The following is a 14,617-nucleotide window of genomic DNA, read 5'->3' as shown; positions in this document are numbered from 1 at the left end:
ACAATCCAGAGACACGAAACACTAGACAACGCCTAGACGGCTAGACAACGAAACAAACATATCATCATGATGATGCTGATGTCTTCAACAGTGTATTGTCCAACACCAACAAAGACAAACAAACGACACAAAATTACATTACGATACGATACGTTTTTGTACACACTCATGTTCATTTTTATTTTTTGAAATACAATACTTTCTGCAACAAGATTTTCTTTTAACTTCGAAGTATGCAACTAAACGACACTATCGCGCTCATTTTTATCTCCATCTATACATGAGCGCTGGAATTATAAGCTAACGAACTGTAAGACTTCACTGTAGCCTCGCTGTAGCTTTAATGTCGTGCAACGAATTATGCTCGTCAGGATCCAATGGATTAATCATCCCATTAGTCCACAAATTTTGCATTAGCAACGGAAGACCCATCCTGTAAAAATTGTTTAGGCTTCCCACATCTAGATGGTCGGGATCAAAGATTGGTAGACGATTGGAGACGGCATTTTTCTTCCTGCAGACCAAAATTGCTAAGCAGCTGTAACGCTTGATAAGTAAGTTAAAATGTCTGAATGCACGTGGTATCAGGACGCATTTAGCTGAGGAAAAGAAGCAATATCATTCGGGACTATACTATATGTTACATCATCCTCTCGCATGAGGTTGAGGAAATAATATCTTGAACTGTTATGTATAGTTTGGTTCTATTGCTACTGAATAAGAAATGGAATTTTCGCATTAAGTGATTTTCTATCACCTACGTTGTTTTTTACCTGTGAAAACCGTGTTTTTTTCATTCACGAAAGATATACCTTACTTTAGCCCCACAACTGTTTCCAATTGCCGATTTAGTAGATAACTTAGCAACAATATCCGAGAATCACCGAAATACCCCACACTCACGAGTTGAGACATCGGCAACAATGAAACCACCAGCGTAGATGCTTCCAAAGCCGGTCAATGTTGATGGAACAGTACATAGCTCGAAATCTTCCAGCATCACCATCGTAGACGACTTCACAGCATCACCGGAGATGTGTATGATTATGACTGTATTCACGGTCAAATGCATCAGGAAACAGAAACTGAACCATCAGTAAAGAACCAATTATAAAACAAAGAATCGGTTGCGTTTAATTCGAGATATGAAGTTCATTAGCTGGTAATAAATAACATATTTTTTTACATACATGCACCTAGCCATCGCCATAACTGATGGCAAATAGATTAATTTTAACTAACTTAATTAAATTTTAGGAAATATAAATCGGGAATAAATTATATTAGGAAATTTATATTAGGAAATATAAATACGAATACCAAAATCAGGTTTTCGATAAATTCAATATGTATTTTTAATTCATAGCATTGAACAAAAAAAAATATGAAATTTTTCATCTGCAAGTCGTTTAGTTTACGAAATACAAGCCTACGAATTACATTTGCTAAAAATGAAGCAAACAATATAAAAAGAGTTATATTTAAAACTATTGTAATTTGTTAGTTAGTGAATCATTTTTTGAAAATGACAGCATTTTCCCAAAAACCTAAGCTTCATTTTGCTAATAAAAGTTTTATAACTCAAAATCTATTGAAATAGTAGTTATTTAAAAATAATCAAACAATGCATTGCCCTAGTATCAATGACTGGGCGTCTCCATATGTGATTCGAAGAGGAATATAGTGATGTTGCTAAGACAATGACTGGTAAAACGACGCTGCTAAATGTTTCCCATTTTTCTGAATAAACTTTTTCGTGAACCCAGTATCAGCGGCTGAACTAATTAACGAAGGTTAACGAAAGAGTATAAATATGCATTACTTGATTTAATGATCAGTGATTTTGTTAATTTATCTGTTTGACTAATTATGGTAATATTATTAAATTTTATCAATTTATCTGTTTGACTCATATTGTGACTAAAGAGCTTATGATTTCCAAATAAACGAAACTTTAAGCAACATTTCAAATACAAATGTTACTTATAATTTCGTGTATTTGAAAATCATAAGCTCTTTAGTCAAATTATTTCAAATGCGTTCGATTTCATTGAAAGCAACATATTAATTAAGAAGGATAAAAAATAGCGCTAGTTATAAAACTAAAAAATTTTAATTTTTTTTTCAGCAGCGCATGAAAAAATGGTCACGCAATGTTGAGCGATAGCAATCAAAAGCGTCAACCGTGGTTGAGCTCTTCGTTTAATTTTGATGAATTATAATGACGCGATAGAAAAAAATGTTATACGCTGTAACTTTACTAGATTACTACGAGACAAATATGAAAGTGGTGTAAGAAATTACCGATTGGATAATGAATCAAAAAAGCATGGTACCAAGAGCAAATGAAAATGCAACGAGTGTTACTGATGAAGATACGTTAGCTTTTTCATAGATAATAGTTTTTCCAACACTCAATATGTAAGCATTTATAAAACAATCCAAAAACAATTTTAAAGTTACAAATGCCCAAAATAAAAAACGTGTGTTTCAAGTAAAGATTTTATTACTGCAAGTAATACAAAATTTTGTGATACAAAAAAAACACTCTTTCCATTTATTTAATAATTTTTTAAAATATCATAATATTTTATACTCATTTTTTACAATGTAATATTTCATTTATCTAATACTTTGAATAGATGTTAAAAAGTTAAATGGTGGAGTTTCAGAGGATGGACACAATAACCCCATAGCAAATTTAGGTGACCTAACGTAATTAAGCCCAACATTACTCTTCAAAAGTGCAACTAGTATGAACGTATAATAACTGCGTCCCAACCAAATTTCTATATGATTGTTTTTTTTTATTTTTAAGCGATTTTTCAGATACTCTGGAGAGGAAGATTGTAAGCAAAGTTCTCTCTTTCAAAATTTTGAAATTTGAATTTTCCGATGAATTTTCTGAAATATGATCAAATGGATACTTGAATTCGTTGAAAGGGTATGAAAAAGAATAGTGATTGAGAATCAACAGTGAAAGGAGAGAATTGTTGACACAATCAAATAACAAACTTATCAGATAATTAATAAAACATAATAGTCAGGTAAAAGAGGTCATAGTGATAAAAAATATACAATGTATCATACAAATCTTTATTTTATTTATAATCACAACTATGGTATAAATATTTTAAAGAGTGCACATAACCATCACCACAAAAGGTTGGAAAACAACAATTTACATGGTTCGTTATTTTCAAAATTAAAGAATAAAACAGTGATTGAATAAGGACTAAGGAAAATACAATAGTAATGCTGTATAATTATACGACACTAAATCTGAACACTAGACAATATCAACCCTACAAAAAAGGAAAGATTTGCATTATTTATCTAGCGACGCTACTTTACAAAATGAAACTAAAATCTACATCAAAACTTTTGTAGAACAATAACGCAGTAGGCGGACCATGTTCACTGGTTTAGTCCCACTGGCTCAATGGTTTGACAGCTGAGAGCGTGAGTGCCAGTGAGGCCAAGTGAGTGACACCGAGAGTTTTCAATATAAACAAGAATTCAATAAGCGAGTTTTTAACACCTTGAGTGCCACATTACCCAAAAAGTGGGTGATGTAAATTTTTACAAAACGCCATGTCACCCATTTTTGGGTTACGGCAAAAACGCTTCATTTTGAAATGCCATTTTTTAGTATTTAGAACAGCTATTATTCTCACTTATCACATTTATGACCAAACAGAAATACAAATTAACGCAAAGAAAGCCAATAATTTATCACACACGTAGAACGTGTAGAATTAGAGCCGGTGCAACCGAGGCTCTGGCGTATGAGCAAGAATCGCTTGAATCGTGGCATTTTGTGCACTTTCCTAAAAAAACGCTTGGCACGCAAGGTGTTAATCGCGTACCGAACGTATATAAAGATAAATTACGCCAGCGACACGAAAATACGAAAAGAACATTGAAACAACAAAGGAAGGAAATGTAATTGATGAGCGACTAGAAAACGAAACAAACATGTCATCATGATGATGCTGATGTCTTCAATAGTGTTTTGTCCAACACCAACGAAGCTAAACAAACGACACAAAATTAACTACAGCGATACGTTTTTGTACACATTGGCGTATGATTTGTTTCTACTTTCATTTTTATTTTTTAAATACGACACCTTCATTAACGAGACAGCAACATGTTGTTTTGTTAAATCTTTTTTTCTTCTTTTTCAATTGTTTTGTTACGCATAGATCTTTTATTTGGGTTTTGCATTGATTTCCTGTTTTCTTTAAAACTGCCAACTGAACCGTCGCTTGGAACGAAATTAGACGGAGACTGAGACTACACTGGACTGATGATATTGATACTCTCCAAAACAAGGGCCTTCCCACACGTAAGCAGGTTATACCAATACATAGGTCCAAACTAATACTTTCGCACGCATTTTTATCTTCATCTATGAATGCGCGTGATGTCAGGAAGCATTGAGCTGGCAATATCATTTGAATGTCCTGTACGTTACATCATCATACCTCGCCGATAAGGTTTATTTGGGGGCACGGATATACAATTCTTGCGTAAGAACTTGAGTAAATCGTGAAGGAACGAAATTTCAAACATTTTTCACATCTATCTGCCCTTGCTAGTAAAACGCAATGTTAGTTAGTCGATGGAAGGAATCAATGGAGTGGATGCTTCTACTACCACATTACAACAGACTATTTTTCAGGCGAACAATTTTGTTGCTATTTTTTACTTTCGTTTGCCAAACAAAATTGCATCCAAACGGCCGAAAAAATATTCTCTAGTTTTCAGTGGCTTGAATTCCTATTTTAAAAATTGTAACATTTAACAAGAAATCGTAAGAGAACTAATTTCTAAGAAGAACAAAGCAAATAGTGTTTTGATACGTGCTGCCTTTAAGATCTACCGTTGGTGTAGTCTTAATTAATCGATTAAGCATGGCTAAACGCTTCGATGTACGGTAAAATTATCATTAAATAAACAACGCTTAAAACGAAAATGGCCAGCATTTTCTGTGGGGCGCAACATGATGGCATGCGGATGGAAACATCCCTGCGGATGGAAGCCGAGACGTTTCGTCACTAGTCAATGCCAGTGCCGCAATTTGCACATGCGCGAATGCCTCATCTAGTGGCTAGATAGTGGCTAAGCCTTAGATCAATAAACTAACTAAATTTGCCTGCGCATTTCCAGTGGCATGTGGGGCATGGGATGGGAATTAAATCACACTTGCAATATTGAACGCACTCTCACATTGGATCCGATGGGTATCATATTTGTTTTGAAATATTTGAAACAATATTTTGATTCTTCAGGATGGCCTGCTAAACACCAAACCAATACATCAGCCTAATCAACAAAGAAAGTTGCTGGTGATAGATTTGTCGCACACACGAATACAAATCTTCAGATATCTTGATCGCGATTTTGCACTATTGTTTACACTATTGACTGTTGGATCTGAAGGATCGCGAAGCATCGCATGTAGAAGCCTTACATGCCTGGTTTTTTTTAGTTTGTTTTTCCTGCGCTTATACACCTCTGCGTGACTGAATGTATCCGCGTGATCGCATGTAATTTTTGTTTCATTTTCCAATCATATTGTACGTCGTCATATTTGAATGTCACGGACACGGCGCTTCCTGGTCAGACCGCTTGATTTAGGTTTGTTTGGTTTTTGTTTTTCCTCTCCATCATTTTCATATAAGCTCTCTTCATATACCTAACAAAAATACTACAAGTGTAGAAGTTCGAAAATGCCTTCCTCAACGAATGCCTGTGGCATAACTTATCGACTTTCCCTCAGCACCCGGTGGTGCCCGAATTGCCACTTGTTTTTGCACATTCCTGTCTCAGGAAGTTTTCAGCCGTCTCACAGGACGTCCAGCGTGGGATCGGGTGAGTTTGAATGAGCGTTATGCTGCCTGCGTAGCATTTCTTGCCGTGCGACTAAGTAAGATTAAAGATATTTCATCTCATTTATATGTATATCATCTCATGGATAAAAGGGCACATTTAAGATGTCAACGATTTTTTTCTTATTATTTGTTAGTCTCCGCCATATTCTCTTTTGTTCTTACATTTTCATTGCACGCCTCATTTCTCTCTTCTATGTTTTTGTAATATTTATTTTCACGCCTTTCTCTCTCCTCTGGTTCCTTTAGTGCTGGGCTGGGGCTGATTTTTAGTTCTTTTCTAGAGGTATTGCGGACAGTTACAGACGCGGGTGTGATACAGAAAGATCCATTCATTATGCGATTGTGCTAGGATAGGTCATTGAAACCCTCGGAATGGCTTCCTGCATGCTGTAGCCGTTTAAACAGCGCTTCCATCATCAACAGGTAATTAAGAGCGATTGTGCGTTGCCCTTTTATTGAGACTACACTACTGCTTCGTTTTGTATTCCTACGATTACGGCTTTAGTGCGTTGAGACCGTCCGTAGCCGTAGCGTAAAGCAATGCTACGGTCCACTCTAGGAAGCTTTGGAGTTGGTACGAAGCTAGTGTACCGGGTGTAGCAGTACCATTGCGTTAAAGTTACACTCAGCATCGCCACAATCCATCGTACAAACGCGCTACCGTGATATGTTGAACGTGAAAAACCATACAAAATTCAACTTAGCTCTCCAATGAATTTACGCACCCTCTACGACAACTCCAACCTAGTTTCGGTTTCAGTTTTGTATGCATGTTTTGGTCTAATAGGATTATGGTTGGATTTGCTTCTACGTGAAACCGTTCAAAGCGCTCGGAAAGTTCGAAATGATCAAAGCACTGTGTGAACATGCGGTGGCTATTGATGTTACGAGAGATTCATCTTCGAAGACGCTTCAGAGTATATTGAACAAGTTGCCATCAGAGTTATACAGCTTTACTATTTCATTTCTATTTTGGGGTGGCGTCTTTAAGGACATTGACCGATAAAAATATTAATATCAAGATCTCCATCATAATCGTTTTTTTTTTGGGAATATATGGGTTTCTCTACGCAGTTTTTCCGTGCGTTTTCTGTTTTACAAACTCATGTCTGTTATGAGCAAATGCTTTTGTGTTATTTTGCACATGCAGTCAACAGTCGTATGGTGCAAATGGTTTTCATCGCAATACATTCTTAGACATGACTTAAACGAAGCTTTACAAGTATAGTTTCTTTTACTATTCGCCTTAACTGGTTTTTCTGTTCGGTTGATATCAAATTAAACTATATTTTCACACTGAATGTAATCGTCTACTTGATCGCCGTCTGTTTGAAAATACCTTTTTATATGTATTGTGTGTATTGTGGAATATTTTACTCAGTTTTCCTACTCCACTGTTTACTGGTACTGTTGCCTAACTTCGGGGTTAACGAAAAATTATATAGACTGATATATTCTTTCTCATGTTTTATTAAGCAAACCTACGCACCTGATATTTTTTTCACTCACATACATTTTGTTTCTGTTTGGATACTGTTCCTCGTACTGCAATTTACTGCTGCTTACTATCTAAATCATTTCGTTTGTATGGCATTGTTCTAATCCTTCGTGCTGTTATTTGATACGTTTGAATGAAAGTATGCACGATGTCAGCGTTATCGATTCGTTTCTTCTTACTATTTGTTCTGAGTTTTCAATCTTGTTTGTTCACGCAAACTGTCACTGGTTTTTGTCAGCAAACTATTTTATTATCAGCATCGCTTTTGTTATTGATTTTATCCTTTATGTTTTGCTGATTTTACTCATATTATCCTTAAATAATACTACCTCGTTCAACATAAATAACTAAGCTCCGAGCTTCCGGATCTAGCAACGCTGTGTTCATTCGTAACAGGAAAAAAAACTAAAAAAATAAAAACGATATCAATAAATAGCGAACCAAAACAATACAACACAATACTAAAAGTCCCGGATGGTTTCTACGAGACTAATTTTAATTTGCAATTACAGTCTGCCGCATTCGTTATTTCATTTCAACTCATTGCTGACATATCCCTTTTTCAACAACGCCCATATAGTTCAACCACTCAATGATTGTTATATCGATTTATATAATGCAAACAATAAGAAAAGCTATTTTATATATTGTTATAAATCCTACATATTTGTTTCACGATACATCTTACTTGCTACTTTCTCGATCAACGTGTTGCGGCTGCAACATCCAGCGTCAGCTAAGCTTATAGCTTAATCAGCCATAATATTGATACGAATCGTAATTTTACTCTCACCAATTTCAAACACTCCATTTTACATTTGTTTAAGATTACTTACGCATCAGATTCTTCCAGGTGAATTGCATGCATCTTTTTAATTATTGGTTTAGCTTCCGTGTCCATGACGCATGCGGGGCAACGATAATGATTTTTTCAGCAGAGCAAAGAACGATCCACCGTTCATTTAAAAAAATACTACCTCGCTTCTACGCTACGTGAATTTCATGTTCAAGTCCATCGCGTTAATCTTCCCTCGTTACATCCAAACACAGTAATAGCTGATTGTTGGATCCTACTTTCGTTATTTCGCCAATCCTTTTCGATTCAGACCTATGGATGATTTTGTGCTTCATAATCACCAGTGGCAGCTAATTTGGTTTCAAGTATCAAGTAACAATATCTATTTGTTGCTGCACGCACGGCAATGTCAATTTGGAATAAATGGCAGGTAGGCTCTCATTGAATGTATCTTCTAACGCTTCGTGTGTGTTTTAAAAGCGACATAGAAGCTCTCTTTTTTAGTTCATGAATATGACTTATTAGCTTTACAAAAATTTATTCTTCCAAACCAAAGGGAGTTTTCTTTATGCATGGTTGCGGTGTTTTTTTTTTTTCATTTCCCAAGGATGTTCCTTTACCGTGAGAATAGTCCTCGCGTCAATAGAGCCGATAAATTAATGGCCATCCAATGGTGTCGCTTTATCGGATATCGGTGATGTTGTTTTTGCTGCCGAAAATTTTCACTAGCTGTGTTTCGTAATCTCCAATGTTGCGCTTCATGATATTCATGCACGGTCCAAGAAGACGTTCAAACGCGTCCACGTCCAAAACTGAAATGTTTAGCAATATTGCATTAACGTTTGTAAGGCAGCATGTATCATCTAAATAAAAGGAACTATATCTATAAGAAATCAACATCCATATTGCATGCACTGTTGAATTTAGAAACGAATACCACAACAAATATACCAATTACTACTCTTCCGTGCGTTCTTACAATCTACTTGCATATGCTATACATTTAGTGTTGAATATGTTTTAATTACAAACATCAAGAATGAAGTTAAGAATTTTACTTATTATTGAACCGATTCGTACTTGTAAAGAAATTAAAAATTCTTATGGCTTACCTCGTTTGGTAAATTATGTCGAAAATATTAGTGAGTACAATGTATGGTATGGTGAGAAGATTTTTGAATTATTGCAAGAAACGTGTCGAAATATTTTGCAAGCAAGGATATTCACCCCGCACCAAACAACCAGAGCGAACCCATCTAGTCGTAGTTCCAAAACAAAAATAAAATGTTTCAAACCTAAGGTCTAACAAAAATAACCTCAGATCTTCGAAAGTAGTGATAGAAGACGTTTAGATATTAACATCGAAAAATTTTTCAAAGTTTTTTTTTCAAAGCTAATGACCATTTCAACATCAATCACAAACGTAGAACGTATAAAAACGTAAACGTAAATCTGAATCCATTGCTATTTTTATTTCCGTGTTGATATGCCTTCACAACAACTTCTGGAGACTGATTATGCAATTGATTTTTTTTTTCACAATACACACAATTTCACAAAATAAGAACAAGAAATGAAAATATTTAAACTCATTAGAAAATATTAGCTTTGATTACTTAAACGATGAGTGAATGTTAATAACAATTGTAACTATAAGTATAAAGTAAAGTGATGTGAAATATGCCCATTAAAGTTACTAAGGCACAGATTGTCAAATTTTCAGGCTCTTTGGCAAGCTTCGCGTATCATTTCATACACCGCATCGTCTATGTAACGATAGTGTTGCATGCTGCGAAGCAATACATCGATACAATTTCCAAGCAATCGTTCAAAACAATCCGTTTCTAAAACTACGGATTCATTGGAGATATTTTTTTTTCTCGCATGTGATAAACGGGATGGACACGATAAACATTATATGTTATTTGCATTTGGTATCACAATCGATAAACAAATTGATGCAAGTGACATAGTATAGAATGATTGTGTTAAGTTTGGTTTGTGTTAAGCATACGCTTTCCGATTTCCGGGTGGTTGAAGGAATACGCGAATCACACATGGAAATTAACCGACACAGGAAATGTGAGTAAAGCGCATCATGCAAAATCGTTGAAGAAAAAGAAAGAAAGGTATTAATATAATATATATATAAATAAAAAAGCCAACATAAAAAAAACTACTTTCAATGAAGCATTAATTCACGCCAAAAACTACGGGTAAAGCAGAAGCCCATGCTAACACCCGTTTTAGCAGCGATGTCTACAGCAATCAACAATCCAATTTGGTGTGACCGTCCAAACAAATTTGTCGAGATCGCTCTTCTAACAAATACGTTCAGATGCGAAACAGACTCTAGCTGTTACAGAATCTCTAAAAAATACTCACATGCCACTTTCACATTGTCGACTGCGTAAGCGGAAGCGGCTCGTGGCCTGTGTGTCACTAAAGCGAGCTCGCCAAAATATCCTCCCTTTTCTAAATTGGAAATTTCTACCTCTCCTGCATCCTGCTGGATGCGGATGGATACTTTGCCATCCTCGATAAAGTACATGCCATCAGCAGCGTCACCTGAAAATGAAGTTTAAAATTGTAATTTATTTAAAATAACACATACTTTCAAAGCGTATTCTCGTGCATGATGTAATAACATAAAAATCATACGCATCGAACCTATGAGTATAGCATGTGCTACATATAGGCTTCCAATAGGTTCAGCAGCGTTTACGCTGTATTGAACTTAACTGATAACAACCAGTATCACACTTCAAACAATATAAATTCGTACCTTGCTTGATAATACGATCACCTTTAGCGTACGTTTGAGGTATCAGAGCATCTGCCAAATTCATCCGTTCATAGTTCTACATGATGAAACACGACACACGGGAAAAGAAACGTTATAATGGCATCCCAGCTAGTAATTAATTATTTGCTAAGCGGTTTGAGCCTACCTGTAGTGTTTTTAGCATTGGAACTGCATCCAGAAGGGCTTCGTACATTTTCCGTTTCCTAAACGCAGACTTTAGCAGAATTCTTCGGAATGTTTGGCGATCCATTGCCCACAATTTACCATCAGTTTCCGCTTGAATTGTGGCAGCTCTAAAATGTATGTATATATTTTATCAATTGGATGTTCATATTACAGAAGGTGACAAACATTGCTTACACACCTCGGCATGTTGTACAGTAGTGCCAGCTCTCCAAAGCTTCCTCTGTTATCGTAGGTATGTATGTGCTTCTGTTCTTCACCGACATACGCGAAGTATGTACCGCTAAAAAAATTCACGAAATAAATTTGACGACATGTAGTACAGCAGACACGCCAAAATATGCTATCTCTACAGAGCATCAATCCTTCATATACTTACGACTCAATGACGTAAAAGTTGTCACCATCATCTCCCTGTTTGATGATGTAGTCTTTAGATTGAACAATCTTTTCGAACATCGCATCTAGCACTTCGTTCATCTGGAAAAGAGATAAAACATTGACAAATTATAACTTGCCCACTAACAGCACTTTGAATTGTAAATTTAAAAAAAAAACAACAAATTAACTGCCAACGATTTGAACACCAACGCTAGACACGGATAGTATCGAAACAATCTGCTATTTGCCAACAAAAAAAAACTTAACTTCAAATCAACTTATATTGCACAATAAACTAGAACCCGCCGGATGTACGACAAACTCCATTAAGCAGTCGGTAACTTTGTCCATTAAAAATGCATACATTATAAGCTGGTCAATCTTCAGCATGACGAGAGACCAAAAAAATACGCCACAGACGTCCCACAGAAGCATAAGATCAAGCCACGAGCTTCATCTCTAGCATGCTTTTGCTGCACAGACAGCTGTTATCAGAGATTCGATCGACTAACCAACCGGGCTCACTTCGTACTGCCATTGCAGCAAGGCAGTATTAAATATTGTAATTGAAAAAGTTTCGGGAAGAAAATGTAAGACCGTTTGGAACATAAACTATGATAACTTTCCGCGAATGGTAGCGCTACTGATCGGCGGTGTGCTTTGAATCGTTGCCTGCGCCATAAGCTACAATAAGTTACCAGATCAAAGGCTTCACAACTTGCTGAATAATGATAATCGATACATACAAATTGAACTTGTGCATAAGCTTATCCACCGTTTTTGGTTCCATCCGACTTGTATAATTTATTAAAATTTCATAATATGATAATTTTTGATTATTGCAAAATGCAAACCTTTATGCTATTGGTAAGTGTTCAAGGGATAAAGTTTTTGAATATATGTTTCTTTGAACCCATCATAAAATAGCATATTTTTATATTATTGTGAAATAAAGCGTTAAACACCCTGAAACTAATTCATATAAAATATCGTTTTTATATAAAGTGGTGAATTTTTATAACAGCATTTTAAAACAAATTATATTTAACCATCTTAAACATCTTTTCATAAAGTTTATTTAAGTTTTCGTCTTTTCGATAGAAGGTTTTGCAGTCAAGTATTATCATAAAATCACAAAACTAATTATACGCTTACCTGTTCTTTGTCCAATGAACGGAAAAGGAGAATATTTTTAACGGAATCACACAACCGTGCTCGCTGTTCATCCGTCTTGGGGAATATTGCTCGAGCACCCTCATCTTCGTCATCATTCTCCGGATCGTACGTTTCGGCAAACACGGATTTCCTGCGTGTTGCATACCGATTCACAAGTGGTTCTGAAAGTAAAATATCAGACAATCAAACGCAAATTTTGAATAAGAGAACATAAAACGACATCCAGCACAGGTGCAATCTATGCTACATTAAAATTTACAATATCGTTATACAATAAGTTTTATAGGAATGCAGCCAAGTAAATAAATTATTCAGAAATAAGTATAAATTAATTTTCAGGGCCATTAAAAGTAAACAGAACAACAATTTGTGTATAACTATAGGATAATAAGCAAACCAAATTGAAAACTTGTAAGAATATGGCGTTTATTAATAAATTCCAAATGCAAGGTCAATGGAAGATCTCGTATGCAACAGATTGAAAAATATCATTGGAATTAAGCGAGCACAAGGACCATTTCTAAACCATGATGACATAATTTTATTTTGAAACCATTATACAATAATACAATTTGTGCAGACCTAATAGCGAAACTAACGTCTCCCAACATTACTCATTACTCAAACAGCTAGACAGCTAGCAAATAGAACGAAACTGATTATCGTACTATCTCGCGTAACATTCCATGATCGTTGTCACTCGTAATCCTGGTCAGGCGACTATGACTCACCACATACATGTCCTGCTTTGCCGGCAAACCGAGATTACCAGTAATAACACCGATTCATCGTATGTCAGGCAATTAAACACTGCCTTGCAAATTGCATAATACTTTTATCTGTCCTCATCCGGAGGCGCGCAAATGACACACAGCTGTCCATGACAGTCCGCCGCGCCAACTTGATGCTTTCGCACAAATGAGTGCCGGTGGGTATGGTTCTTTTTTCTCTTAATCACGCTTTAACCACCGCCCAACCTAGCATATGTGCAGGAGGCTATCGTACTGCAACGCGATATGGCGGAGTCTGTGGCAAAGTGAAGCATAAATTTCTATTGCCTTTGTTTCGGCGTGAAGCTTCCAGCTGTTCCTTTGTATGCTTTCTCCTTTCAGAATCAAACTTCTACCCAACTACCAACACAACAAACGACTACGGAAGCTGCTCTAGCGCGACAGTACGACTCCAAGTGCTTGCTACTGCACCGAACCTTAGCCTGGCTTGGTTTTCCCTCTTCAATTTTCGAACTCTAACAGCGGACGTTTATGGTCCAGCGCAAGAATAGCTCCCCAGTGAGAAAAATCCATTTAGCGGCCCCAGAAGAGCACAACTAATTCTCATTTCGTGCTCTCAGTTGCATTTGCATTTGACTGTGACTGAAGCGTGTTCCCGATGCTGGATATGTCGCTACTGGTGGAATTAGTCACCCATAGCGAGTAGTGGGGTGTCGTTTGTTGAAGATATTTAGAAACCCGTAGTCTGACAAACAGTAGAAAATCTTCCCGATGATGGTTGGATATTGGAGTGCATTATTGGTACCCTTTTTAGTGTGACATCACATATTTTATAACATAATCTTCTTATTGTTTTGCTTCTTCTCCGAAGTTAAATACTCGTCCAGTAAACGTTGTACTAACGATCGCAAATTCAAAATCAGTGGCTCACAACAAAATCCATAAATAACCTCAAAGCATCTCATGACATGATTTTAAGCTTTCGCTTACACCCAACCTAAGATGCATACAGTGTTGTGCCATAAAGCGTTATATATGTAATACCACAGCATTAATTATCATATCAGCAAATGCTGCCCTCACACGCCTGCTGGCATTTGTAACCGGATGCCCGGTAAACAATTGCCCGATCAGTCTCGTGTGCGT

The 14,617-nt window shown here is 36.2% G+C and overlaps 1 protein-coding gene across 5 annotated transcripts in view; it reads right to left on the bottom strand.

The window, feature by feature from the left end:
- Window positions 1-4,030: 4,030 nt before the first annotated feature.
- The window catches only part of LOC128727213 (cAMP-dependent protein kinase type II regulatory subunit), a 34,301-nt gene continuing 23,714 nt past the window's right edge, over window positions 4,031-14,617 (bottom strand). For 4 of the 5 annotated variants that reach the window (XM_053821096.1, XM_053821097.1, XM_053821099.1 and 1 more), the window contains exons 4-10: window positions 12,720-12,901; window positions 11,563-11,663; window positions 11,365-11,466; window positions 11,146-11,293; window positions 10,980-11,055; window positions 10,580-10,762; window positions 7,844-9,006 (exon numbers count right to left, since the gene is read on the bottom strand). In XM_053821096.1, coding sequence (XP_053677071.1) covers window positions 8,876-9,006; window positions 10,580-10,762; window positions 10,980-11,055; window positions 11,146-11,293; window positions 11,365-11,466; window positions 11,563-11,663; window positions 12,720-12,901 — 923 coding nt within the window. In that variant the 3' untranslated portion in view covers window positions 7,844-8,875. Of the gene's footprint in view, window positions 7,804-7,843; window positions 9,007-10,579; window positions 10,763-10,979; window positions 11,056-11,145; window positions 11,294-11,364; window positions 11,467-11,562; window positions 11,664-12,719; window positions 12,902-14,617 lie in introns of those variants that run through there. The other variant, XR_008410837.1, reaches the window with a different exon arrangement.

This window comes from Anopheles nili, chromosome 3, assembly GCF_943737925.1.
Source record: "Anopheles nili chromosome 3, idAnoNiliSN_F5_01, whole genome shotgun sequence".
Taxonomy (NCBI): Eukaryota; Metazoa; Arthropoda; class Insecta; order Diptera; family Culicidae; genus Anopheles; species Anopheles nili.
The sequence above is the reverse complement of the archived record's forward strand: the minus strand, read 5'-3'. Positions and strand labels throughout refer to the sequence as shown.